A 27,824-nucleotide genomic window follows, 5' to 3' on the forward strand; every position below is an offset into this window, starting at 1 on the left:
TACTAAGAAAGATTTTTCCAATCCGCCGCCATCTTAAAAAATGGCGCCCAGAAATGTAAAAAATATTCTCTTTGTAATAAAGTACGCGCGTTTCAAGCGATTTCGCAAATATTTAATACACTGGTTTACTTTAACCTTAAGACGGGCTAAATGGTCTTTCGGGTTCGATTTGTCGCCATCTTTTAAAATGGCGCCCAGAAATGTAAGAAAATATTCTCCTTGCAATAAAGTCCGCGCGTTTCAACCGATTTCACAAATATTTAGTACAATGGTTTCCTTTAACCTATAGACGGGCTGAATGGTCTTTCGGGTTCGATTTGTTGCCATCCGTTTAAATGGTGACCTAAAATTTAAAAACCCTTCTATATGGAATAATGTCCGCATGAAAAGTAATGAAAACTGTCCCGATGGGCTGACGGGCTGACTGGCAACGCCGAGTGCCTTCGTTCCTAGGGTGCTACAAAAATATTAGCCATCACTAAAATCTCCCCATTCTTTACATCATTTTGATGGAAGTTCATATTACACGCGAGCGACGCCGCGGGTTAAAAGCTAGTAAGCCTATAAGCATAGAGTTAGGGCCTTGCAAGTCTTCCAATAAATTTTTATCTCACAAAATCGTCTGCTTCATGGGTAGGTTAAAATAATTAACCTAATTACTTACTACATGTTCCTAATTTGAAATATTCATTACTTCACATTCTCTTTCGAAAAATGAAGTAAAAAACATTCTACCATGTTTCAATTGGAAAACATTTTCCTGTTAGGTTTTTTTAGCATTATTATTCCGCGGAACTTGAGAATAATTTTTCTTTTACAACGGATATCTATCTCCGACCTTCAAACTCATCTTCTTCCGGGTTTATGACTTAACATTGGGTTGAAAAAGGTCTTCTTGTATATTCCCACGATGTTTTATCGCCCTCTTGCAAAGTTCAGAAGAACGTGACGTATTATCGTAAATAATCCGGGATTATAACAGCAATATTTCTTTCTTTTAAAAAATATTTTGTAATCCTTTTACCTTTGAATCTTGGGTTCGATTAGTTTAAAGAAGATTCGACTAGAGTAGAATCCAACTTTGGATGAACTTAGAGGTTTGAGTCGGTAATTTACCAATCATTGTACCGTATTTACTAGACGAATTACAATTTTTAAAAATTACGGTAATTTCTTAACTCTAAAAGAAATAGAATTCAACACGAAAAAATCAGGTTTCCGACTTTGAAATGCTTCCTTTGCCATTTGCAAAGAAAGCAGCCGATTTAATCGAAAACTATTAACTTCCGCTGTAGGGGAAAATAAATTTTTCAAAGGCACGGGGAAATGTATTCTTTAAAAGATTGGCTGAATGAAACGGTTATTAGCTATTAGTTGCCATTTTCCAAGATGGCAGCCGATTTAATTATTTTAATAGACACTTTTCAAAAGTAGGGGGTAAAAAGTCTGGTGTTGGAGCACTTTGTTCCGTAAAGACGGATCATCCTTTGCAATGAGGACAACAAGGGCTTCAAACAAACGAACATTGGTGGACTTTCATAGTTGAAGACCGATCAGATACTGAAAGTTCCGTTTTAACCCTTTATCAAATCCCCCCTCTCCGCTTTGAAACGGATCTATTGAAAAACCATTAACTTTTGCTGTAGGGGAAATTCAATTTACAAAATGATAACGAAAGATACCCATATTAATTTGTATTCAAAAAAGAGCATAAAAATATTGAGTATTTCAAATTAGAACCACTTATCCATCTACAATATTAAACATAAAGTCAACCTCGATTAATGTAAGGTTAAAACACTACATGTATAAAAAGATCCGTTATATGACGCACTAGCATACTGCAGTTTCCAATATAGAAAGTCATTAAGGTTATAGGAAGATAATCTGCAACTTTTCTTGTATAAATAATATATCGGAAAACGAAATCTCTTAACGATTTGAGATATTAAGGTGATATCTATTTGTAGTTGGTATAAAATCAGGAATTGAATTGGCGTGTATCTAACTTAAGTGCCATACCATACCATAAGTACCGTAATGAAACCTGGAAAGGAAAATCTTCAACCAATATAAAAACACGTGGTGGTTAGGTGATGGTACTGTTAGCCCGTTTGACGGTTTGACCCCTTTTCGTGCTCAACTCGAGGAAGCAAGCGTCTATTGAATTTCCCGTTCGAAAGAATGCGGCTCTGTTAATGTTTCTATTTACCATCGCGGTTACTTTGATGATGATTTTCCTTTTTGAACAAATAACAGTGTACTTACTCTTTACCACGAGTATTTTTAGATTTAGTACTGCATATATCATGCACCATTTTAACTTTTGTAATATTTCACTCGGAAAAGTTCAGATTTATTTGTGGATTTTTGTTTTGCAATTTTGTGTAATTGTGTGGCAATTTTAGGTAATGAATTCAACTTGCAGGATGTCCAAAAGTGGTGTTAGAACCGAAGTACTGTGGTATAGTTCCATGGGAAATCAATTTTGGTCTAAAATGGAATTTTTATGACAATTTGCCCGATGGGACACCTTTTACGAGATAGGATTAGAGTTATTTATTTATGACCACTTAAATCCAATTAGGAAATTGAAAGTCAATGCTAATTTAATCAAGGGGTCATCCATAAAACATTTCAATCGAAACTTGTAAATGGTGAGCAATAGGGCAAAAATGTCATTGAACATATTCGACTCACAAATAACCCATCATACTTCGGTCGTATCATGCATTCACTCTTTTTGGAATACCCTGTTTAGGCAAAAGGATGAATCATACCTAGCCACCGTTTAAATATGAAACTTAGCAATGTGGGTAGGCACCCTAGTAAACTCCCAATGTTTGGGCTATTTGACGCCAATAAAGTACTTTGCAGTACAATTACCATTCCTCACCAGGGTCACTATATCAAACACTGAAAGCAATTTGAATATATAGATGGTGTTCCAAAAGGGTGGCATGACCGAAGCGCCATGGGTTCTATGGACAATTTTGAGTCTACAAATGTCATAAGGACGACCTTAAACAAGTTATGAACATTGGAGTGTTTTATGCATGAAACCTTAATTAAGTTTGCGTTGTCATTCTGTTTCATACTTAAACCAAGAAGTAATATCTAGTTTATTAGGGAGAAGATACAAATTCGCCACATTTCTAGCTTCATCTCCAGTCCAAACGTATGTCCGGGGTTAATCCCCGCCTCCAAATTACAACCAACATCTCATTGGTTCTTGAAAACTCACGTCAGCGCGACGCGAATGACGAAAATTACGTATTTTCCGACTTAGAAGAGGCGAAATAGCCCGGCCTCCTTTTACGTCCCCCCCCTTGTATTTTGAAAGGGGGACTGGGACTATGGCGCGCGAATACTTAGGCAATTTATACCTTCTTCCTAATAAACTAGGTATCGCTTCTTGCTTAAACTGAAGGGATATTTCCTAAAACATTCCCAACTCGTCTAGGGTGTCCCTTGACTTGTAACAAAATATCATAGACTTAAAATCACCCCCACACTTCGGTCCTACCCTGTAAGACGTCCTTGGGTGATAATTAACAAAAGCTCAAGTCAATTATCAAAGAAAAAAATTATAATTATTAATGAATTATTCCGTAGCTCATAAATAAAAAGAAAATAAGGTAAATATGTTTTAGAAATTGCATTAGTGTCGCTGTTGAGTTTTTAATTTGTCGTCCTCATTCACACCGCGGCTTTCATTACGTTCGAGTCTCGAGGTTCCTATTTTAAAGCAATGAGGTTGCTTTTCTTTTATAAAAATAAATTATCTTTTGAAAAATCTTCGTCGTTTTTTGGCGTGTGTTCCGGTATCTCGTTCCGAAGGAGGACGAGGTACAATCAGTAAAGGATATGTATAACTTACATAGGGGATTTTTAACGCTTTCCTCTACACTTAACTTAAGGCGACGTAATTAAAATAACGCTGACTCTAGCGGGATATTAGGTTGTGGTTTGCCCACGGGCACTTACCTCCAAGCCCCTCCAGTATATCAAGTCCTCTTTCCGAAGAAGGAAATTAACGTTCTCACAGAAAAGAAAATGCTATGGGCCGACTAGCGGCGTGACCTTTCTGCTAATTTTTTCTGTTAATCGAGTTTGGTGAAACAATGCGGGATAGGAACCATAGTCATTACTGTACACAGTACATAAGATTTTCTGGGACTTATTTCTCTATGGGGATTTCTATCCTGGCAAATAGACGCTTCGATAAATTTTCCTACAGCGTTTCAACTAGGAGGCCAGGAGATGTAGCTTCGCGGCAGGGGCAGCAGGGTTTATCTTGTTATTATTTATCTAAGGGCTTTGGAACAAAGCGTTCTCTGCTGCGTCGTATGATGCGACGGCGCATGCGCTCACACTGGGATTTTTGGTTGGCTCAACCGATTTTTTACTGAACATGTTTAACGTCCAAATATTGAGAAAATTCTCAATTCTGCCCACACAGTGTTCCACTAACTGCCACGTGTTTATGGTCGGCTATTCAATTATTGTCCCCAATAAACCCTTTTCGTACTATCGTCTGCTTAACTAATATAGGGTTAAGATGGTATGGTTATCCACGGAGAAGGGGTTTTAACGTTACTTGTGCACCAAAGTCATGATTGGTTGGGGTCCTATTTAAAGTCTTTGTTTTCCACATACCATTGGGATGTTCTGTCTTGAGACAACAAGGTGTTCAAACACCATTCTATATTTTACACCAAAATATGTTTATCGATTATCCACATTTACGAGCACCTAACGGTGACCTTCGATTGACACAACTCTGTGTGTTGACGTCTGAAATAACTGTACAATTTCTTTGAGGTTTTTTAATTAAAACTCCATAATAACACGGAGTTAATTAAGGCTTGTACTCGATAACCTTGATTTAAAAAAATCTTTAGTGCAAATTAGAAATACAAGGAAGTTAAAATACATTCCTTTCAATTTAACCCAACATATTTTGTTTGTACTTCAGAATTTTAACTCGATCATTTCTGAAGGTTTTTTTCTCCAAATAGGGCGTTCGCTGGAAATGTCTCTATTTCATTTGACAGATGTCTTTTTTTTTTGGTCTCTTTTTAAAGGGACTGTAAAAATGGCATCGGCGGGTGGGTAATAAGTATTTGAAATACGTCACAGGAATCACGTGACTCCAAGATCCAAAGACAAATGCTAATTCCCCGAAGTGGTAGTTTACCATAAAACTCCTCTCTTCTGTGAATTGACTCTTGACGTATTTCAAATTTCATCCGACAAAACCAACTTTACAGTCCCTTTAAATTAGAGAACCTCATCAACACTATCTTAAATTGCGACGATATTTCGAATAATTTAAAATATCTTTTATAAAGTTAATTTATATATTAATCTAATAAAATGAAACATTGTAAAATCAGAAATTTTGATTGGCAAAATTGTCCTTCGATGCAAAAGCGAACCAGCATGAGATAAAAGCGTTGATTGTTTTATAAAACTCTAATTAGAGTGCAGCTAAATTTCTTATAGCCGGAGAAACTGGTTAGTAGATAGAAAAAGACAGTTTTGCCGGTGAGATGGTACTGTTGGTACAGTTGGTACTGTTGGTACAGTTGGTACTGTCGGTACCGTTGGCGCCGTTGCCGCTGTTGGCGCCTGACACCAAGATGGCGTCCTCACGCCAGATTTTTCGGCGGGCAAACCAGGGGAAAGCTTGACACCATGTTGACTTTGTGAATGGCGTGGAAATTTTCAATTTCGGCGGGAAAACCAAGGGAAAGCTTGACACCATGTTGACTTTGTGAATGGCGTGGAAATTTTCAATTTCGGCGGGAAAACCAAGGGAAAGCTTGACACCATGTTGACTTTGTGAATGGCGTGGAAATTTTCAGGGATAATTCCATGACGTGGGCGGGGAAATTAAGAAAATCAGGCGTCATGTTAACTTTTGGCGTTGTGGACGGTGATGAAATATGCATGATAGGATGGTATAAAAGACGGGGTAGGTTTAAAGATAAGGTACAACTCTCCAAGCCTTTCTCCGAGACGTTGAATTGTACAGGATATACACAGCCCATCATACAGAAATGGAATCAGTGAAATTGTAAGTACTAATTATCTTTTTAAACATCTCAGTTAAGCCTTGCCAGTTTCCCTCTATAGGATATATTATCAGTGTCCGGTTAATTTTTTCCTCATTTATCGATATGGATTTAAGTATGAAACACCCATTTACCGGGCTCGTAGCTGGGGTCACGGGATGTGGGAAAAGTGTTTTTGTAGGGGAGTTAATTAAGCATAGAGATATATGTATTTCACCTACCCCAGAAAGAATAATTTGGTGTTACACGGAATATCAGTCGAATCTTTTTAGTACCATACTATCCCATTCCCCGAATTTGGAATTCCATGAGGGATTATTAGATGTTAGCACCTTAGATGCTAGTGTGAGGAATTTCGTTATACTAGACGATCTTTTATGTGAAATAGCGAATAATAAGGATGTGACAAATCTTTTCATTAGAGGATCCCACCATAGAAACACTTCTGTTCTAATTTTAATGCAGAATCTATATTACCCTGGAAAGGAAATACGTACCCTGAACCTTAACGCCCATTACTTGGTCATATTTAAAACACCGCGTGATCAATCCGCCATTGTTAGTATTTCGAGACAAATTTCACCGGGTAATAGCAAATACGTAGTGGACGCGTTTAGACAGGCGACATCTGAACCCTACGGTTATCTCTTTGTAGACCTTAAGGCCAACACCCCGGATAATCATAGATTAAGAACAGGTATAATTCCAGGGCAACAAGCAGCGGTATTCATACCGAAATGACGGCCATCCTGGAAGCGAACTTTTTCAGGGTCAAGGGGGAATGGATCGTTAAGGAGCTTTCAATGTACTTGAAGGAGACGGCAGCCTATGACGTCTGGATTTTCCAATCACCATGCCCATTCTCGGAACTATCTATTAAGGATAAAAGACAGGTTCGCTGGTTGTCTCGCAACATTTGCGACCTAGGTTTCGAGGAGGGAGATTATCCCTACGAAACACTGCAGGAAGTAGGCGAGTACATTCGCCAGAAAGCATCATCCTTCGTTACGAAGGGGACGGAGAAAGCTTTGGTTCTATCCAGGGTCTTGGGAGTGGACGTTACCAACGCCGAGGAGTACGGGTGTCCGAAACTGACCACCATCGAGGATTGCGAGACCCCCAAAGCCTGCACGTACCACCGGAACGGCAACAACTGCACCCTGGTGAAAGCCGCGAGGCTAGGCACATGGCTCCATCGGAGAGAGTACGCGAACATTTAAATTTTTTAAATTATATATCAAAATGTAATGGGTGTCAGAGAAATGCCGCAATAAAATATGCTAATAAAGAAGCTATAAAATCTATTGCCGAGTGTTGTATAAATATCCTACAGGGCAATGTCCCTCTTTCAGAAAACGAGAAGCGGCGGTTGAAGAAACATCGACACGCCATAAGACGAGTTACGTCGAAAATCCCTAATTCAAAAAAGAAGAAAATACTAATTCAAAAAGGGGGCTTCATCCCTTTGCTCCTTGGACCCTTACTATCTATCATCAGCTCAGTGGCAGGTGCGGCTATAAGTCGCGCAATAAAATAGAATGGCGCGAAAAATGTTATTAATTTCTGAAGACACGTATAATAGGTTAAATTCAAATAGCGGTTTCAAAGTCGACACTTCGATGGAATTAGAGAAGGATGATAAGTTGAAATCTATCATTAACGATGCTAAATTAAACGATACAGACAAATTATTAAGATATAACCACGTACTTTCGAGGGAAATTAGTAAAACGGTGAAAAAGAAGAAAGTGAAACCAGCGAAAAACCAGAATTGGAGTACCGAAATCGTCTCCTCGGTTCCCTCCTATAGTGCAGCCGATTGTTTGAACTTGTACAAATGGATAGACCATATATCAAAAATAAGATGGACACACGCCGGGGAATTAATATATGAGAATCGTAAAATCGTCGGTTCCAATATAATTGATTTATTGGCTTATACTGCGACAAGTTCTAAAAAACGCTCGCTCGTCATTGGCGCCTCACAGTTTTACAAACTTTTATATGAGGCCAATGTACCGCGAACATTAATTAAAATTAGAAAAACAGACCTACCTCCACCTGAAAAAAGTGAAGCGAAGAAAGAAAAAGTGGAGAAGGAAGAAGTGAAGGAGGATTATTATCTCCCATCCCAGACTGGTGAAGGTTTCAGAAATTGGATAAGCTTGTAGCATTTGTTTTTCTAATAAAATACGTTTCATTTACATTACACGTTTCATTCATTTTAAGTAACCCGATATGGAAGGTTGTGATAACCAGGTGGGCACTTTTGTGGCGTTAGCCAGCCTAGTAGACACATTTTTCAAATCTCCTAAAATTTTAACTGTAGTTTTAGTAATTGCTATATTCCTAATTATAGAAGTTAGCGACTTTCTCTTCTGGCATTATAGTAGTGTAACAAACCGCACCCTTAATGGATAGACTAAAAGAGATTTATTCCAAGGTTTCTGACCCGGGTTCCTACGGGAGTGTTCTTGGGTTATACCGAGCGGCTAAAGAGGATGGGTTAAAGGTTACGGTAAAAGACGTAGAGACATTTTTAAAAACCCAAGATACGTACACATTACACAGGAATGCTAGAAAAAACTTTAAGAGAAATAGGACAATAGTTTATGGGATTGATGAGCAGTGGCAGATTGACTTAGCTGATTTGAAAAGCCTAACTCGTCACAATAAAGGGTTCAGATACCTTCTATGTTGCATTGACGTTTTCAGTAAATACGCCTTTGTGGTGGCAACCAAGGACAAGAAAGGACCAACCATCCTTAGAGCTTTTAAGGCTATTCTAGATTCTGGTCGATCGCCAAAGCGAGTGCAAAGTGACCACGGTAATGAGTTCATATGCAGGGATGTTCAGAGAGAGTTGAAAAGAAGGGGGATTGAGTTCTTTGCCCCGGATTCCGAACAGAAAGCTACGATAGTTGAAAGGTTCAACAGAACTCTAAAAAGTCGCATGTACCGGTATTTCACGGAAAACAATACCTATAAGTACATTGACGCTCTTAAAGAGATGGTTCAAGCTTATAATAACAATTATCATCGATCCATAAAGTGTAAACCTGTCGAGGTCACGCCCGAAACATCCAGACGGGTATGGGGAAACCTTTACGGCGATATAGACTTCTCTCCACCATTAAAGTATCCTTTCGATATTGGTGACGTAGTTCGGATAAGTAAACATAAGAATATTTTCGAGAAGGGTTACTTGCCCACGTGGTCGGAAGAACTTTTCAAAGTGGTGGAGAGATTACCCCGCAGTCCACCGGTGTATAAGATCCAGGATTTGAATTCGGAGCCAATTACCGGTATTTTTTACAAGGAACAATTACAGAAAGTGGGTAAAGACCTAAATTCTAGCGTGTTTAAAATAGAAAAGATCTTGAGGAAACGTCGCAGACCCGACGGGACGCTGGAGAAGCTAGTTCGTTGGAAAGGATACTCTCCGTCTTTTGACAGTTGGGTTCGGGAAATAGATATAGTATGAGCTTTTACATCACTTTACCTTCCGACTCGTCGATGAGGTATTTTCCCGACAATACGAGAAGTAAATTTAGGACTTATCTTCCCGAACCAGTGAAATTGGAAGGATTTTACGAAGTAGGCTTAGCGGAAATTTCATATCCACACACTTGGAATAACATGAACGTCACGTGCACGTCCACGCTCACCGGTATTGGGAAGTATCTGTCCTATTCTAGAATGGTGGAATTACCCGCAGGGTATTATGGAAATATAGAGGACCTCCTAGAGCAACTTAATTACGACGAGGATGACGTTTCGGATATGACTATTCTTAAAAACCGCGTTGCCGATGATGACGATATCATAGAGTCCCAAACCCCTTCGAATGCCAAGTATAGTTTCAGTTACATTCGACGTATACGCCGTGTGGAAATTTCCGTGGTAGATAATTACATGTTAACTATACCGGGACAACTCGCCGTTATGCTTGGATTTTCAAAAGACCCTTCGAAAACCTCAACCTTTGTTCACTATAGAACAGCTGCGTACCCCGTGGACTTGGACGCGGGTCTCCATTCTCTCTTTGTTTATTCGGACATTGTCGAAAGTAGACCAGTTGGAGATGTGCATGTACCTTTGCTCAGAATCGTGAGCATACAGGGTAATGACGGAGAAACGGTAGACAAAGATTTTCCTAGACCTCACTACCTCCCCGTTGCTAGTAACACTTTCCAGTCAATTGAAGTTAACATTATGAGCGAGCTCGGTACTCCCATAGAGTTCACTAGAGGGAGAGTTCACGTTACGCTACATTTTAGACCACGTAGGATGTGGTCACCGTTATAAATTAGAAGGTAAAACGGACTCGAATATCATTCACACTTGAAGTGTTAGATGAAGAACATCGTCAAATCAAATATGTCCTTTAACCAATCGGACTACGATCAACACTTTTTAAACCAGATCGGACATGGTGGAAAATTTGATTATTATAAACACTTTCATTCCCAAATTGGTAATTCTTTGGCAGTATACAGGGGATTGCCGGTACAACACGGCTATGGGTTAGGGAATTTTATAGCCTCTGCTTTTCGTCGAGCTATGCCTCTACTCAAAAGGGGTGCCACATACCTCGGAAAAAAGTTTTTGAACACAGGTGCGAAGGTCGTGAAGGACGTAGCTAGCGGGATTCCTGTAAAAGCATCTGTAAAATCTCATGGAAAAGCCGCGGCTAAAGACGTCGCCCTTAGTGCGGCGGAAGAAATCCGAAAAATGACGGGGAATGGTAATAAAAGGAAACGCAGGTCTAGATCACTCGTCAGTTCAGTCGTGACAAGGAAGAGGAAAGCAACATCCTTTAAACATCCAGATATTTTTTCCTAAAAAATATAATGACACATGTCCACCCTGGTTCGAATGGATCAATCAGTAGCGAAGTCGAACTTTTCGACGTACCTCTTACCAATACCAGTATTCTGAGTGGAGAATGGGTTGAATTCAGCCCAATATCCAACATTAATGAAAATTCGACAATCACGTTTACCGTGGTTGGAAGTTCCGACGGATACGTGGACCCGGCTAGAACTTTACTACATCTCCAAGTCAGGATTGTTAACCCGGCCGATGGGACCACAATTCCGGTTGCTGCTGATAAAGTGGGGCCGGTAAATAATTTCCTGCATAGTCTTTTCAGCGAAGTACACCTTTCGGCGCAAGAGAGATCGGTTACACCTTCACCGCAAAACTATCCGTACAAGGCCATGTTTCAAACGGCGGTGACATTCGGAGGACCGGCCAAAACTAGTTTTCTTACTAGTTCCATGTTTTACAAAGACACAGCTGGAAAATTTGACGAGTTGGATGAGAACGATGGATTTAAAACAAGGGCAGCCTTTGCTAGAAATGGAACAATCGATATGGTAGGAACTGTACACTTGGATCTTTGTCAACAACCTAGATATATTCCAAATATGACGGATTTGAAATTCAAATTCGTCAAAAGTCCGAATGAATTCTGCGTACACGCAGCCGGTGCGGTTAAATGGAAAGTAGTTTACGAGTTGGCATCTCTTTATGTCCGCAAAGTAAAATTACCCTCGGAAGTACTTGTAGCGCATGCCAAATGTCTGGAACTGGCAACTATGAAATACCCAATTATTCGCACGGAATGTAACTCTTTTTCAATTAACAGTGGTACCAAAATATGCGTTAGAGATAATTTATTCATGGGTCAACTACCTAAAAGAGTTCTTTTCGCTCTTGTAGACCAGAATGCTTATTTGGGTGAATACAAAAAGTCCCCGTTTAATTTCCAACATTTTGATTTAAATCATATTGCCTTGTACCTTGACGGAGCTAGCGTCCCTCATAAACCTCTTACCCCAAACTTTTCTGGTGGTCAATATATGAGATCTTATACTAATCTCTTTACTCAAACCTCTCAATGGTTATTGGACGAGGGAAATTACATTTCACGGGAGGAATTCCCCAATGGGAATTGCATATTTGCTTTTGATTTAAGCGCCGACCTCAGTAGTTCAACTTCTCAATTTCAATTGATAAGGAACGGTAACCTGCGATTGGAATTAAAATTCGCCAAGGACCTGCCCAAGACTATCACAGTTCTATATTACTCCGAGTTTCAGAATTTAATCGAGATTGATAAGAATAGAACAGTTATTTACGATTACAATTAAAAAAAAAATGGACACACTGCAAATAACTAAAATTATGCAAAAGGATAAATTCACCAAAGATCTGTTTCGAGGTGTTTTTGCAGCCGACCAGCTACCTCAGAAAGTAAAATTTTTCCCTTCACTCTATATTGTAAATACTGGCTCGTCAAAAACCGAAGGCATGCATTGGACTTGTATATATTTTTCAAGTCGGCAAAATACAGAGTTTTTCGACAGTTTTGGAAACCCTCCCGACATGTTTGAATTTAATGATTTCGTGGAACGTAATAGTCTTACGGTAACTTTTAATTCAAAGCAGTTTCAAGGAGATTTCTCCAATACTTGTGGTGGATATTGTATTTATTTTTCTTTGTTCAGATGTAGAGGTATTAAATTGTATGATATTTGTTCAAAGTTTAAAACTGATAAAGATACGAATGATAAAATGATATCAGAATTTATGTATAAGAGATTTTCAATAAAGTTTTTTTAAAACAAATACAGAGTCTTGAATATTTTTTTTTTCTACAGATAACCACGCGTCGCGCGCGGGGAAATATTTAAATCCCGCGCGCGGATTAATTCACACGCGCGCCGTCCCGCGGGGAGGCCGGGCCCCTTCTCCTCGTACATGAAAAATGAAAAAGAGTAGGAAAAATTTGAATAAGAATACTTTAACATAATTATATTTATTTTCAACAACATTTCAAAAATTTATAAAAAATAGAAAAAAAAAGTGAACAAGTTTATACAAATTTACAAGAAAGATATTTAAACAATTCCAAGTTATTTATTAAGATATTTAAGTTACACAATTCAAAAATAATTCAAGAGAGAAGCCGGGCTATGCCACGGAGGAAAATTCTCTTTTATTGATCCCTAATTTTATAATGTCCCAGCGCGTAAGTTGATACACCGTCGATGATGTAACGTTTGTCATCGCACGGGTTCAAGGCAAGTTTCGTCTGTCTTATGGAAAACAACTCATGTTTTAGGCTGACGATTCTTTTCACTTCCTCTACGGTGAGTTCCCGCTGTAATAGACACTCCTTATATTCGGCGTGGCGTATCTTCTTCTGGACTACTCTGCGACAGATTCCTTTAGCCGTTTTCTTTTCTCCCTTCGCGGACAGGATGGAGTACATCTTAGGCCTTAACCCGCAGAACTCCTGGATAGGCGTCCCATTGAGCTCATCTTTAAACTTCCCAAGGACTTTCTTGTTTTCCACGCTGAACAATGGATGGTCTCGAGGGTAGTCTGAGAAGTCGAACATATTCTTGCTCTCGGCAAAGTCCCTGGGCAAATCATCGGTGAATATCTCGTAGGTCAGCGAGTCTGTAATGAGTAGAGAAAAAAAAAAACTTTAGTTGCGGTTAGGAGATAAAGCGCGAAAAACATGATTTAACACTTACCAGTATCCGTGAAAAGAAGTTTGGCGGCTTCCCCATATTTAGCTCTTATAGTATTATAATGAAAGTCGTACATAATCAACTTTGACAAATCTAAGATAGCGAACCCTGTGTAAATAGGTCTATCTAAGGTTAAGACCTTATGCAGTGCGTGAATCCCGACCAAGTCGTTTTTGAATACGGTAAATCTTTGGAATGTAGGTGAACTTGCTTTTTTAATGGCGCGCTCCCTAGTCTGTACGAGATCTAAATTTATACGGTTGCGGAGATTCTCCATGGTTTTCCCAAACACAGAGTTGTTACAAAGCTTGAAAAAGTCTTTTTCAAAAGCGTTGACCGCTTGCTTCCTTTTCTCTGTATTAAATTCTATGAAGGGTTTTAACCACGCCCCCTGTTCAAAAGTGAGAATTTTATGGATTTTCCCCAATTTCATCCCTAATGAGAGATAGAACTTAAGGTTCCGGTAGTGTAGGACATATTTCTCTCTATTGTAAAGCGTCGGTATTAGTTTAGGGAGGCTATCTTTTATCTTAAGATTTAGTTTGTTTAATTGATCTACCGAAAAGGGTGATAGTTCGTCCACTTTAACAACTCGCTTTTCAGGGGCTAGGGGATAGCAATTATGTTCCTCGTGTAAATTATCAGGATATTCGAGATCTACTTCTAAAATAAATCCCTGGGAATCGTCGTCGGGATGGTTAAGAATAATTTCTCGAGTGTAATCCTGGCACGGGTGCAACCATCGAAAGCCACCCATAGGCAGGTGGTGACACATGACCGTACCGTAAAGGTTATTACAGTCTAAATAAGTGATGTAGGAACTAGGTTTGGCAGCGTCGTAGGTTTCGGGGATATCCTTATTATTGGCTACCGCTAACCTATGTGTAATAAGAGATACACCCCCTCTAATTCCTTTCTCAATGAATAGATGCATGTCCGGATCAAGGAATAGTTCCAATTTTACCCCGGTCATACGTAGAGCGCTTTGCCAAGCGAACCCGGGGCCGGTAAAGGCGTGGGCGCAATCTAGCTTGTAGTACTCTAAACACATAGCCCGGAAGTTCTCAAACACATCCGCTAAGAGTAGAACGTCGGTTTGCACATACAAATCGTGGTACTCGCCGAGGTTAGCGATTCGGAATTCCTCCCAAACCTTTTGAGCGTGGGAATAATCCTCGTCACTAACCCCTTCATCAGTCAAGGTGTTGAAAAAGTCTTCTTTAGGTGGCAACTCCGTCTCGCTGAATTTCCTCTCATCGTCAAAGTAATCGTAAGGGTATACCTGCTTCCTCAACAGGTACGTCACCTCCTCGGGTTTGAAGACAGAGTTTAAGCATTTAAACTTGTCCGCTCCTCCTCGACTCAAGTTGAAAACTAGAGACTCGAGAGAAGCCGGCATGAACCTGATTGAATCTAAAAAGCGTAGATTGCCCAAAGAAAACGATATGTAGGTTTCGGAATTGGTAGGTATGCACTTGATATCCCGGTCCTTAATTAGTCCAATTTTGTCCATTATGAGATGGGAGTCGTATCGGGAGAGATTATGCATAAAGACGGGAACAAAGTTCGGCGTCTTCAATTTGAGGTTACACGAATTATGGGCCGCACCCCTGTAGGCTCCATTCGTGTGATCGTGATCCCTCACTTTGTGGTTATCAGGGGTGAACTCTTTCCCGCATATGTAGCAGACTTGAGCCGAAACGAAATCCGCTACTTCCTGGTCAGTCAGATTCATGGGCGTGTTGTCCTTTAGTTTTCTCTGGATAATTTCATCTTCGAGTAGAAGTTTTTGTAAAAAACTTTCAGCAGCGTCCATGCCCCGGTACGTAACGGGTTTCGACACTGTTCCATCATGTGCAACAATGACGTAGCTATATCCGCAGGCAATGTGCTGCGAGGTTTTGGTGGTTGAAGAGAGGTTGGCGTCCGGATCACACCTATGTATTTTTTCGAGAACTGACTCAAAATCGGCGTAAATGACGAATTTAACCTGACGGAATAGAAAATAGAAAACTTATTAATATCTGCATTTTTTTTTTCTTAACGTGTTAGTTAAAGTTACTTACTTTTTGCTCCCAGGCGATGTTTTTAAATTCTAGGATGGGTTCCTTTACCGGCATGCGAATCTTCTGGGGACCATGTATACTACACTCTTTAACGTGTTCCTTGTGGTTCTGCTCGGCATTAGTAGTACCGGAGAATCGGTGAAGGCAGTAACGGCAATAATAAGTCCTTCCGTCATGTTTCGTGAAATCCGACATGAGTCGGCTCAAGCTTCGAATTAAACAAAAGTGCTTCTTCTCCCCCTCTGTTAATAATAACAGGTCTATCTGACGAGGTACGTCCACCCTGTTCGAACTTACACGCAGCGGAAATATCTCGTTTTCATAGCCGAAAATATTGATCGATAGATTGTTATCTCGCTCGAACTTTTTTAACGCATCCTCCTTTATTTCAACGGGGAATGTGATTGCCGATGTGTCTAGTTCATCTTGGTATCTCACGTACTTTTCGACGTCATTGGGGTGATTTCTGCGGTTGACGGGGTGTAAATGCGCTAAGACTGACCATAGGAAGCATTTATTGTCCGTGTTTTTAATGTTAAGAATGGCCAGTTTAGAAGCTAACTTTTTAGGGGTTGCGAAATACGTACCCCCGTGTAGTGGCATGTAAGATATTATATTAACTTGTAGGAATAAAATTCTATCGAGAGTCCAACCACTACCTCTTCCCTCAAATTCTTCGATTAAGCGACGTAAAGTTAGTACTCCCAAGTCAATTTGTTCCGGAATAATACCCGGATTTAAAATAATAAGGTTCCGTGTTCTATGGTATATTAGACATTCCACATCCTGTTCTGAATTTCCTAGCTCGCGCGTGTAACGGACGCGAACTGTTAGGTACCACTTTATACCTTTATCCGATGCTAGTTTGTTTCTTAGATAGTTTTCTATAGCTAATCTATGTCTTTGAATATACCGATCTACGTCAGTTTCCACCCTTGCGGGTGTAAATCTGGCGCAGAAGATAGCGTTAGCCAATACGTTTAGCTCTTCCAGTTCGTCGGGAGGAGGTTCATCGGGTACGGGATCCTCCTTCTCTTCTCTATCCATCAGGTTATGAATGTCTTGATTGTCTTGTCTTGTCAGGTCAGGCAGTTCGTCCGGGTCGTAAAAGTGTTCCGGAACGTGAACATTCAATTCGTCTTGGTTGTCGAACCGTTTGAAGCAAATGTAGCAGGACACTTTACCGGGTGAGGTGTCGGTCAACGCGATATCCTCGGGTTGATTCCCTCCTTTAAGAATGGTACTCTCTTCTCGGTCCATCAAGGCGTGCAAGGCTTGGTTTTCCTCGTCGTTCAGGTCATCCAGCGAGTCTTGAGAATGAACGTTCGGCACCTCACGAGCAACATGCAAAGGAACATCTTCCTGGTCCATCGGATCAGGCAAGGCTTGGTTCTGTCCTTCGGACAGCTCACCTAGTTCGTCTGGGAGAGGAACGGACCGCGCTCCACTAGCGTCGTCCGAAAGAGAGTAGACATTCGGCACGGGAGGGGCGTTATACGTCGAGGTCGAGGCAATCGGAATTGGGGAGGGGTGCGTAACTTTTTGTTTTTTAACCCTCCGTTGAGTGGGGGAATTATGGGAAGCTAAATGCTTCTGTAACGTAGCACGTCTAGTAAATGTAGACGAACAAACGGTGCATGGGAAAGTGACTCCTCGATGCTTTTCCCGCTTATGTCTTAAAAGACTCTGGTTTTGAATATATTTACGTCCGCAAATATCGCACATCACCATTTTAAACGGTTGATTCTATCATTTCAGGAGGAAAAATAATAGAACTATACCCTCTACAAAATACTGCGTTTCTAATGAAGTGAATTGAAAAAAAAATCTTACCTTGTGCGTACAATTTTGATGTCCTTTCGGGAGCAGAGTATTTAAAAATACTTTTTGGAACAGCTCTAGAATTTCGGTGGGAACTTCATAGACTAAAGACAAAGTATCTTCTAGCGTATAGGGGGAAGGCGCTTTTATACTGATATTTAGTTTACTTTAGTCGTAGAATGCATGATTAATGCGCTGAAATGGGTTTCTCCCATGGTTTTACCCATTTCTACAATTTTTCCAATCAATATAACCGTTTTGCACTATTGTTTACCAGACATGATTAGAGGCACGTTTCCATACTTTTTATCTGATACTTGAACATGCGCGTGGGAAGAGGGATTGATATCTTCGCAATATCTGTCTGTTGGATAAAAGATTGCCATCTTCCGATATTTGTGCGACGTTTAGGGGAAATATTTACTTACCCATCGAAAGAAATTGTAAAATTTCTTTTAAATCAATACGGAATATCTGCCTTTCTAAACTAATTTGTTCGCCCCATGGAAAATTTAACCCTTTATCAGTTAAAACTATGATGCTTCTTTTATCGGTTTGAGAGAAAATATGATGATAAGATTTAAAATAGGCTTACCAATAATTAAAAAATGAGCTTAGAATATTATATAAACCTACATACATTAATTAGAAACACATATCATTCAATCATATTTTATTCAGGATTCTATAAATATTGTTTAGCATTCAACACATTCGCGGAAAGCATTTGCTTACAGAATGTAGTACTTAGAAATGTTTTATTATTAAGGGAGTTAAGTATTAATTCTAAATTTAAATTCGACACGGCGTTACAATAATGCATGTCCACTCGGTCCTTCCATTCCTCCATGATACAGTCATGTTCCAGTTGCGAGGGGTGGTCGATTAGACATCCATTACAGCTGCCAGCGATGAGGTCGGTCAGCTGTTGGGTGACCGTTTCCCTGATGAGTGCATCCACCCTTTTTGCCTCGGCGATGAACGTTATTATTTGGACGTGTACTCCCAGCAATTTTTCCCATAAATATGGGCCTATGGCGAATCCCGTCTTGGTCGGGTAGAGGTTTGCGTAGTCCGCCCCCTTACCCCGTACCATCTGTCTGATGTTCAGCATTTTCCTCTCCTGATAGGTAACGAGTTGAATGCGTCTCTCCTCCGATCCATCGAAGAAGTGGGTGCTGGGTTCGACATCATCCCTCTCGAAGAAATTGTTGACCACATCACGCATATTGTAAAGTTGAAGGTATTCGGCTTCACTCAGCGAGATCCCAGTGGACTCGTCGGTCATTCCGAGTCTAACCTTGCAGTCCGGTGTAATGCTGCATGATTTGGTGTGGGAAAGCTCGAACATGTGGGTGTTATCCCTGAAGAGATACATTAAATATGTTAAGAGGGTAATGGGTTTAACTATAACACTAAGATTTAAGTAAAAATGAATTGTACTTACATTTTTCAAATGTCCTGGAAACTCGCAAAGTGTTAATATACGTCGTCTTGGAGAAAGGCTTGGAGAGTTGTACCTTATCTTTAAGCCTACCCCGTCTTTTATACCATCCTATCACACGTCCTATCATGTATATTTCATCACCGACCACAACGCCAAAAGTTAACATGACGCCTGATTTTCTTAATTTCCCCGCCCACGTCATGGAATTATCCCTGAAAATTTCCACGCCATTCACAAAGTCAACATGGTGTCAAGCTTTCCCCTGGTTTTCCCGCCGAAATTGAAAATTTCCACGCCATTCACAAAGTCAACATGGTGTCAAGCTTTCCCTTGGTTTTCCCGCCGAAATTGAAAATTTCCACGCCATTCACAAAGTCAACATGGTGTCAAGCTTTCCCCTGGTTTGCCCGCCGAAAAATCTGACGTGAGGACGCCATCTTGGTGTCAGGCGCCAACAGCGGCAACGGCGCCAACGGTACCGACAGTACCAACTGTACCAACAGTACCAACTGTACCAACAGTACCATCTCACCGGCAAAACTGTCTTTTTCTATCTACTCTGGTTCAATCCGCTTATGTCATTAAGATTAAAAACAAAAGGCCCGCAATCGGAGAAAGGGTGAAATTGCGAAAGAAAAATCATTTCATTCCAGTTTTGTAAAAGAAACCCGTATTCAATTCCATAATCAAATAGAAGTGGAAATAATCTTTTGTGGGTTCACAATAAGGCTAAGCTGGTTTCATTTCATTATTCATAAGTGTATTATGTAATGCCCGAAATCAGAAAGTACACAACGACTACTGTATAGTAGAAATCATTTTAGTTTGTAAAATTTTCTGTCTTGTTCGATAACGTATCAACAGATTTTTGTGAAACTTTGTACACAGTTTCATATTTAATTAAAAGTTATTACTGATTGACTGACAATCAACGCCAAGTTTGCCAAAACTAAACCTTGGAAGGTGGGACTAGTTTTACAGGGACGTTAATTTATTCGAAAAAAAATGGCCGCCAAAAGTGCATGAAGCCTCGCTTTACGGAATAACATTGATCTTATATTTCAACCAACGTAATTAATATTTAGTGCTAGTAGCAAAGGCACCCGGAGTTGCCCGTCAGCCATAGGGTAATTTTTATTAGTTTTCGTGGCGCCATTTTGAAAGATGACTCAAAATCGAAGCCCAAAAGCCATAAGGCCCGTTTATAAGAAATAGGAAACCTCTATACTAAATATTAGTGAATTCGGTTGAAACGCGCGGACATAATTCCATAATGAAAGTTTTCACTTTTCGGGCGGGCATTTTGAAAGATGGCGGTGAAGTAAAAGCCATAAAGCTTGTCTACAGAATATTAGGAATTAGTGTACTACATAATAGAGAAATCTGTTGAAATGCACAGACGTTATTCCGTAAAGGTTTTCGTTATTTCTTGTGACCATTTTTCAAGATGGAGGTGAACTTGAAAAACCTTTCTTAGTGCATGCCAACTACTTTAAAGTAACGTCCCTGCAAAATTTCATCCTTCTGGGTAAAACGGTTTGGGCTGGGCGTTGATTATCAGTCCGTACTTGATTCGCCATATAAGGGTTTTATGGATTTTGAAATGGAACATGCCTTCCGCCATTTTTTAAAATGGTGGCCCGAAAAGTATAAAATATGTCCCAGTGGGTAACGCCGGGTCCTTTTCCGTCTTTCTTTTAGTAACGCACTGAGCAATTAGTCAGTAATACCTAATTAGTTACTTTCGAAAGAACAACGTTTAACATTAACGAAGTAACCGTTATCGTGCATGGCGAAGATAACTTAGTGGAACCTAAGATTAAATACTTATGATTTCACGAGCGTAAGTGTATCACATTCCACCATATAATTGAATTGATTCTCTGGAGTCATATGTCTGAGGACACGCCCACAATCCTTTTAATGATTCAATTTCACTTCCAGGTTATAGTTTTATTTTATCTTCCGATATAAATTAATTAATTATTCTTGGCGACGGTTACATAATGGAAGTTAATGAGGTAAAAATTCCGGTTCTTTTCCAGTCAATTCAGGAATACATAAGCTAATAATAAGAATTATGTAGGCATTTTCTCAACGTATCTAGGCGGATTTGTGAGACTTAGAAAACAAACTAAAGGTTTAAAATTTTCGTACACGTTATCACTAGTAATTGAATTTTGATAGATACGTCAGATTAAACTCGTACAGAAATCCGATAAAAATGTAACCAACCGCCTGTCGCAAAATTTACAAATTCAATCAAATAAAATCTTTTCCAGTAAGTGGTTTTCAATCGTTACGATTCTGTCATATGCTTAGCTATCAAAAGCAAATCAAATATATCCCAAGGCTATAAAGACGCGTTATAATTATTAACAATCAAACTAAAAAATATATATCGATAAAATAAAATATTTCCCAACATTTTAGTCTGTTACGATTCGGTTAAAATCAAAGTTCATAAGAAATGTTCCATAAGTCTGTCACTGGTTACTGAGAGCTTGTCATGAAGTGACGCAAAAGGTCATAGATTCTCGTAAAGCAACGCCTCTTCAGTCGATGTCAAAAGGCTTAGTACAGAATAAATAGGAAGATCAAGGAGTATTATTTCGGGCCCACATGAAGTGTGCAGTGGGCAAGATATAATACTCCTTGGGAAGATGTACTGCATAACCGCGTGCAGTCAATTCTCGCATGTTGTTCTCGAACTAGCTCTCAGTAAAGTTCTTGCATTACGAAGAATGATAAATGTCAAACTTATGGAACATATCTTATAAACTTATGGTTATATGGTTAACAGATCAACGTGATTTGGCTAAAGCTATCAAAACTAAATCAAATATACCCCAAGGCGATAAAGACAGCACCGATAAACGGCGCGCGATTTAACGGGGCCTCCTTAATGGGCGTTAGATGAAAATCCATTATATTGATAAAAAAAAAATATTAAACCCTTCCTCGAATTTAATTTTTCTCAATTTTTTCTTCTCTGGTATTTGGGTTAATTGGATACTTCCGAAACATGGGCTGTATTATAATTTCGTAGAGTCCGGTTAGCGCAAACTAGAGTCTATTTACCTACCTACGCTTTATGGGGAAGAAGTGTGGGCCTCAAGAGGTGATGCGATTCCTTCGTGTCACTCGACTTCAAAAGTGATGCCTTGAAGGGATGCCACAATCTTTTTGAGAATCATTCAGTTTTGTACTACTTTCTTCGTAGTTTTTGTTTAATTCTAATGTGGATTATTAGTAATTGGGAATAACAGTTATTAATGTTTAAAATTTAAGCGTTGTTCCATTTTAATTTTTCTAGAAAATTGCTAAGTAATTCAACCCAATTTTTTACAGAAAAACTCTTTAGTACGACGAACAGATATAATTTTAATTTTCATAATTGTACTAGCAGCAAATACTCGGCAAGATGTATTTTTTACTTTTTGAACCACCATTTTAAAAGATGGCAGCATGTTTAAACCAAAAAGGCAGACAAAAAATCTCGTCTTTATGATATTGCTAAGCAATATACTAAATATTAGTGAAATCAGTTGAAGTGAGCATTCCACGTTATTTTATAAGAAAGGTTGCGTGTAACCCTTCACCATATTTAAGGGGCCTCCTGAGTTTCTACTCCCCTGATTTAAGGTAGAGGATTAACACTCTGTGTTACCTTTAATCTTTCCTTAACTATGAAAGTGTCGACTGCTAATGAAAGTCATTCAGAGATTAAGTTTTTAAGAAGTAGTGCGTCGCTCGAGCTAAGGGTAATTGATCGTTCCAATTACTCTTATTCGTCTTCATCGTCATAATTATTATTTAATACTTAATTATAACTTCTTTAGTTGATCATTGGCTAATCAATACTTTCATTTATGCTACAGGGTCGTAGGTCATTGTAGATAAGTCCTGACATCCACCGGTAATGTTAAACGGAAAATAAAACGTGTTAGGCAACTTAGGCTTAGCGTCTCGTAGATAAAGCATAGTGCTTTTGGTGTTTTTGTTCATGTAATAATTAAAAAACTGCACCGCAGTTACGTGTTTTATTTTAATTTCTCAAAAATATTCTATCATTAACCATATTTATTTACTTTTAGATTCTTCTCGAAGAATAAATGAAGGACGAATTATTTTTACCAGTGGAATCTGTGAAGCGGCTAACATTTACTGTAAGTAAATTATTTCTTCAAATTGTGTCCCCTACTCTTTCAGCTAAAATAATACAAACGTATACTTTATCGCAACTGTTTTGTAAATGTACATAACTAAATTTTGTTTATACGCTTATTTTATTTTTCATGGTGTTTCAAGTTTTCTTTGTTGAAAGTTTAAAAAACTTTCACACTCCATTGATTTTCTTTCGCTTCATTTATTTATTGAGATGAAATTTTCCCAAAAAACTCAATACTTCCCCGGTGTTTCTTTTTTAACTTGTTCTGGCCAGAGAAACTTTATAAGGGAGCATTTTTCCGCTCTAGCATTACCTGAAGTACATTCCTCCAATTTGGGGCATCTCTTTCAGCGCATTCCGTTTAGATCGTTTCACCTGATAAATAATGCTTTTATTTGAGCATTGTTTCAGTATTTACTTTACTTGTTTGATTTAATTAAAACCTACGTGTTTAACTGTTGTTAAAATTTAGTCTTTAGATATTGGAATATTTCCATCAGTCTCCACGGTTTAAAGAAGGCAGCCTTGGGTGGGTGAGTAAAAATTATTTGAAATACGTCAGAGACATAAGACCGAGGAGAGGCGTGGTTCAAAGAAACTAAGTTCGTTTCATTTCGAAAGCTAGCACTTCATGGAATTGGCACTACTATCTCGCGATAAACAAGCACAAGGTTTTCAGTTCTATTCTTTACATAGTCTTTGGATCTTGGAGTTACGTGGTTCCTGTGACGTATTTCAAATAGTTTTTACCCTTCCACAGGTGCCTTCTTTGTAGAACCGTTAAACGTGAAACCATGGAGCCTTTATCACTCCATAATGAAACTAGAAAGCTCCTGATGCTTTCGATAAATTAGCATAAATAATGTGATATGACAGAAGCTCTTCTCACATCTCAGAAGGCCATAGCGACACCATAGAGATTCTCTGTGCCTTTTTCAGCTCTCAGAGAGATAATGTACGTAATGGAGTGTTCAGCTAGGTGATGGTAGCAACAACCAGGGGCCTTTTCCCCTTATAGAGCGTCCCTGCTCCAGCCATATGGTTCTGAAAAGAAGATACTTCAAATACTTGAAAAATGAAGAAAAATGTCGGTAGAGGCATGAGCGGCCATGCGTAGGTGCGAACCAACTCGAAACTATCATTAAGGAGGGCTTGGTTAAATTTTTCTCGTGGATTGCATAGGTACCCCTGAATCTTTCACTGTTTAGTGTTCAACGCCCATAACCTCTCTTATCTACCTGACCCCCATCTGTCTGCTCTATCGTCTAACATCGACCAAAGACGATGCAATTAAAGTCAGACTTATTCTATGCTGCTCGAGTGTTTTTAGAGTTGAAACCGGGACGTTTTCTGTGTATGTAGTCATAAATTCCGGTAACCAACTTGTTATATGCAATGGAAATTGTCATACTTATTGCTTTAACGTTACTTACGGTGCGTAGAAATATCGATGTGGAAAATGCATACATGGCTAGTATAAGAGTGAAATGATTGGAGTCCTCAATATAAAGACATGTAAAAAATTTGTGCTCAATCGTTTGGAACCGAAATTCCAGCGAGTGTGGTTTTTTAAAAATACTTATTATGCAGTCTATGCGATCTTTCGAACGCTTCATTTCCATAATTTGCATAAATTGCAGGAGCACAGAAAGCAGTTTTTTTAAAGTATTAAAGCGTAAAATAGTATAATGAAGTGTGCTTGCGTTAATGGTGATGAGCCCGACTATCATACCCCAAACAAATTGTTATTATCACCGTACGAGTGTTTCTAACCAACATCCGGGTTTGTTTAAAAGTACATTTTGAATTCATTTACACCATACCAAGGATATTACATTATGATCGAAAAAAGGTTTTTGGTATGTAATCATTCTGAGAGGGTTAGGGTTTGGCCTGACTTGTTTCTTGCAAGGATATAGACGTATGAAATTTTATTTTGGCTCTTTGAAGTTTGGTTACCCTGAAACTGTATTAGTTAATTAGTATGTTAACGAGTTGTAAGGACAGTAGGTAATTTAGAATGTATCTAGCGGCATTAAAGACTTCCTCATCATCGTAGACAACTATACGATAAAAGAAAGCTAAAAAAATTTACTTGAATTAAAAATTACTTTAATTATACTGAAAATATGTTAATTTATACAGGGTTTTCCAAAGAAGGCTGGTGCAAGGGTTGGTGGGACTGACGGGCGATTTTTTGTCAAAAACATTCTTTGACAGTTTTCCCTAAGGTTCGCCGTTTACAGATTATATATGGAGTTTTGACCTCTGAATTAAATTATAAGAAAAACGTCTTGGTTTGAACGATATGAGTGAGGTTCAAATACTGAGTTTTTACTTTTATTAATTTAATCCTTAACCACTGTTTATTTCAATCAGCTGATTTTACTATTAATTGATTTATTTTCTCTAAATTAATTGAAAAACAGTTAAATTTTCCTAAAACATTTTATCTTGAATTTAAAAATTGGACAACGTGGCTTTGACGGTGCTAGCATTTTAAACTGACTTGGTACAGCGAAAAACGTGTTTGCCATAATTTGCAAATTAATTAAAAAAACATACTTTGTCTTAATTTGTTTTGATGAAACTTGGAAAAGGCACACCCTGAATAGTTACTTGATAATTTAAGAGTATTCCGAAAAGCAACTTCGCTGTAGTTTTTTAGTTATTGGAGGTGAAAGTTCACGAAAAACCCCATGTTATTCTATGGGAAATTTAGTGAAAACATGTGATTTCTTTTTTCGTTTAACATTACATAAGGGTGGCAGGTCATATCTATAAGGGACTACCGCCCCTGTAGAATTAAGGGGTCATCTATAAAACACTTCAATCATAATTTGTAAACATCGACCCTTAGGGCAAACTGTCATAAAACATTTTCCAATCAAAACTTCCCATAGAACTTACTGTACTTTGGCCCTGGCTATTTTTTAAACCCTTAATTCAATATTTTAATAAATAATTCTATAAATAGCTCGGAACATTTATTGAAAATGTTTTAAAAAGTGTAAAACCATGAAAACGAAAGAGGTTTTCGACTTTTACCAGAGACAAGTTAAGTATGATCACCTTTTAAGTTATCGGTCAAATTTCCAGGGTCGTAAAAAATACCGGTGTAATAATTTTAGAGATCGTTAATTCAGATTATCTTTTAGACGAACAAGGAAGGGAAACATTTCGAGGTTGTAAGATTAAGATTTTGTCAAGGATTACGTGAAAAGAAATAATACCGGAAATATGTTAAGCTCGACGAATTGAAACGAAACTCTAATCAGATTTAACACGTTGGCTAAAGGCTTTGGTAGAACCGCGGGGTTGTTTCAATAGCAATTAAAAGATCTTAATGAGATTATATTGGATCTTTGAATATATTGTTATAATATATTAAAACGTAAATGGCGTGTTGCCGTGTTAGAGTCGCGTTTTACTTCGGGTTAGTTTTTATCTACGTACGTGTCCTTATTATATGAAAGGTAGAGTTAGAAAAGGTGTTTGGGGTGACCTTCGGTGTGTGTGTTTGTGGATACACGAAAAACAAGTTGATGAAGGATTGATTAATCAAAGATCTTCAATATATTGTTATAATATATGAAGACGTAAATGGCGTGTTGCCGTGTTCGAGTCTCGTTTTATTTCTGTTTAGTTTTTATCTAAGTGTTCTTATTTTATGAAACGTAGATTTTAGAAAAGGTGTTTGAGGTGACCTTCGGTGTGTTTGTGTCTGTTTTTTGATACACGAAAAACAAGTTGATTAAGGAAGATTCACTACAATCTCCTACCTCGTATTGGAAAAGAAAGAATTGCTACAATTGTAGCATTTATTGCTACTGTTGTGGCGTCGCTCAGTTATTGGCTAATCCCGTACGTGCTCCATTGTCAGGTTCAAATAGAAAGCATTGAGCACCTATAAGGAGACTCGTAGAGACCAAATTCTCCGTCAGGCCTTCTTTCAAAACCGGTATCAGAATTCCGCGCATGCGCCATTGGTTCAAAAGAGAGGATAAAGAATCAGAATTTTGTTTACGTCCAGTAGGCCTATTCTTAACGAATCACGTAACGTCTAGCTCCTCGACTGTGCGCCAATTTATGTGCGCGTGAGAGAGATATCAGGCTGTACCTTCCCCTTTCCCCATTTGACTCTCGTGCTCACTGCTCCGACCTCTTATTGGAGAGAAAACACGCCAGTTTGTCATCGACTCCATCTATAAGTGCTCCCATGTTTAACTTCGTGATTTGGTAGTTTTATAATAGAGTTACACTAAAACACGTAGATACTAACATTACCTAATCGTAATTTATCTTGTCTAACAAAACTTACAGTGCTAAATTCCACCATTACACTGAAGTATTTTAATTGGCATAGAAATCCCTTCAAACATAATAAATCTAAGTATTCCCGCTTTAAATAATAAATAAATTTAAATGACCCGTGCCACGAGCCAAATAAAAAAAAGTTAAGTTTTATATGTCGAGAATGATGATGAAATGTTTCAAAACAAAGGATTTAAAAAAAAAAATCCATAAAAGTATGAAGAAATATTAAAAAAAAATAATAAAATAAAAAAAAAATGTTAATATCATAGAAATGACTGAGTGATGTGATGATGACCTGTTATTTGGAAAATGCGATTTAGAAATGCATCAGGTTGAAGAATTATTTAACAAGTAGTGACCAGAATAAAGGGCTTC

The 27,824-nt window shown here is 38.6% G+C and overlaps 2 protein-coding genes across 3 annotated transcripts in view; one reads left to right on the plus strand and one right to left on the minus strand.

Annotated features, from left to right (window-relative positions):
• LOC149709119 (uncharacterized) overlaps positions 1–27,824 on the plus strand; it is a 47,981-nt gene that overhangs the window by 6,131 nt on the left and 14,026 nt on the right. For both annotated transcript variants that reach the window (XM_089864544.1, XM_089864543.1), the window contains exon 2: positions 23,059–23,130. The gene's annotated coding sequence lies outside the window, so the exon portion shown is untranslated. The remainder of the gene's footprint in view (positions 1–23,058; positions 23,131–27,824) is intronic.
• On the minus strand, positions 12,888–18,037 carry LOC149709120 (uncharacterized). The gene is made up of 4 exons (XM_089864542.1): positions 17,527–18,037; positions 15,694–17,439; positions 13,631–15,617; positions 12,888–13,553 (listed from the first exon to the last, which is right to left on the minus strand). Exons 2-4 carry the CDS (start codon positions 17,422–17,424, stop codon positions 13,087–13,089), a joined length of 4,185 nt encoding a protein of 1,394 aa, XP_089720668.1. The 5' UTR covers positions 17,425–17,439; positions 17,527–18,037; the 3' UTR covers positions 12,888–13,086.

The sequence above is a fragment of the Phalangium opilio genome, unplaced genomic scaffold (assembly GCF_054372755.1).
Source record: "Phalangium opilio isolate 3A_F unplaced genomic scaffold, DU_Popi_V2 ptg000013l_1, whole genome shotgun sequence".
NCBI classification, from domain to species: Eukaryota; Metazoa; Arthropoda; class Arachnida; order Opiliones; family Phalangiidae; genus Phalangium; species Phalangium opilio.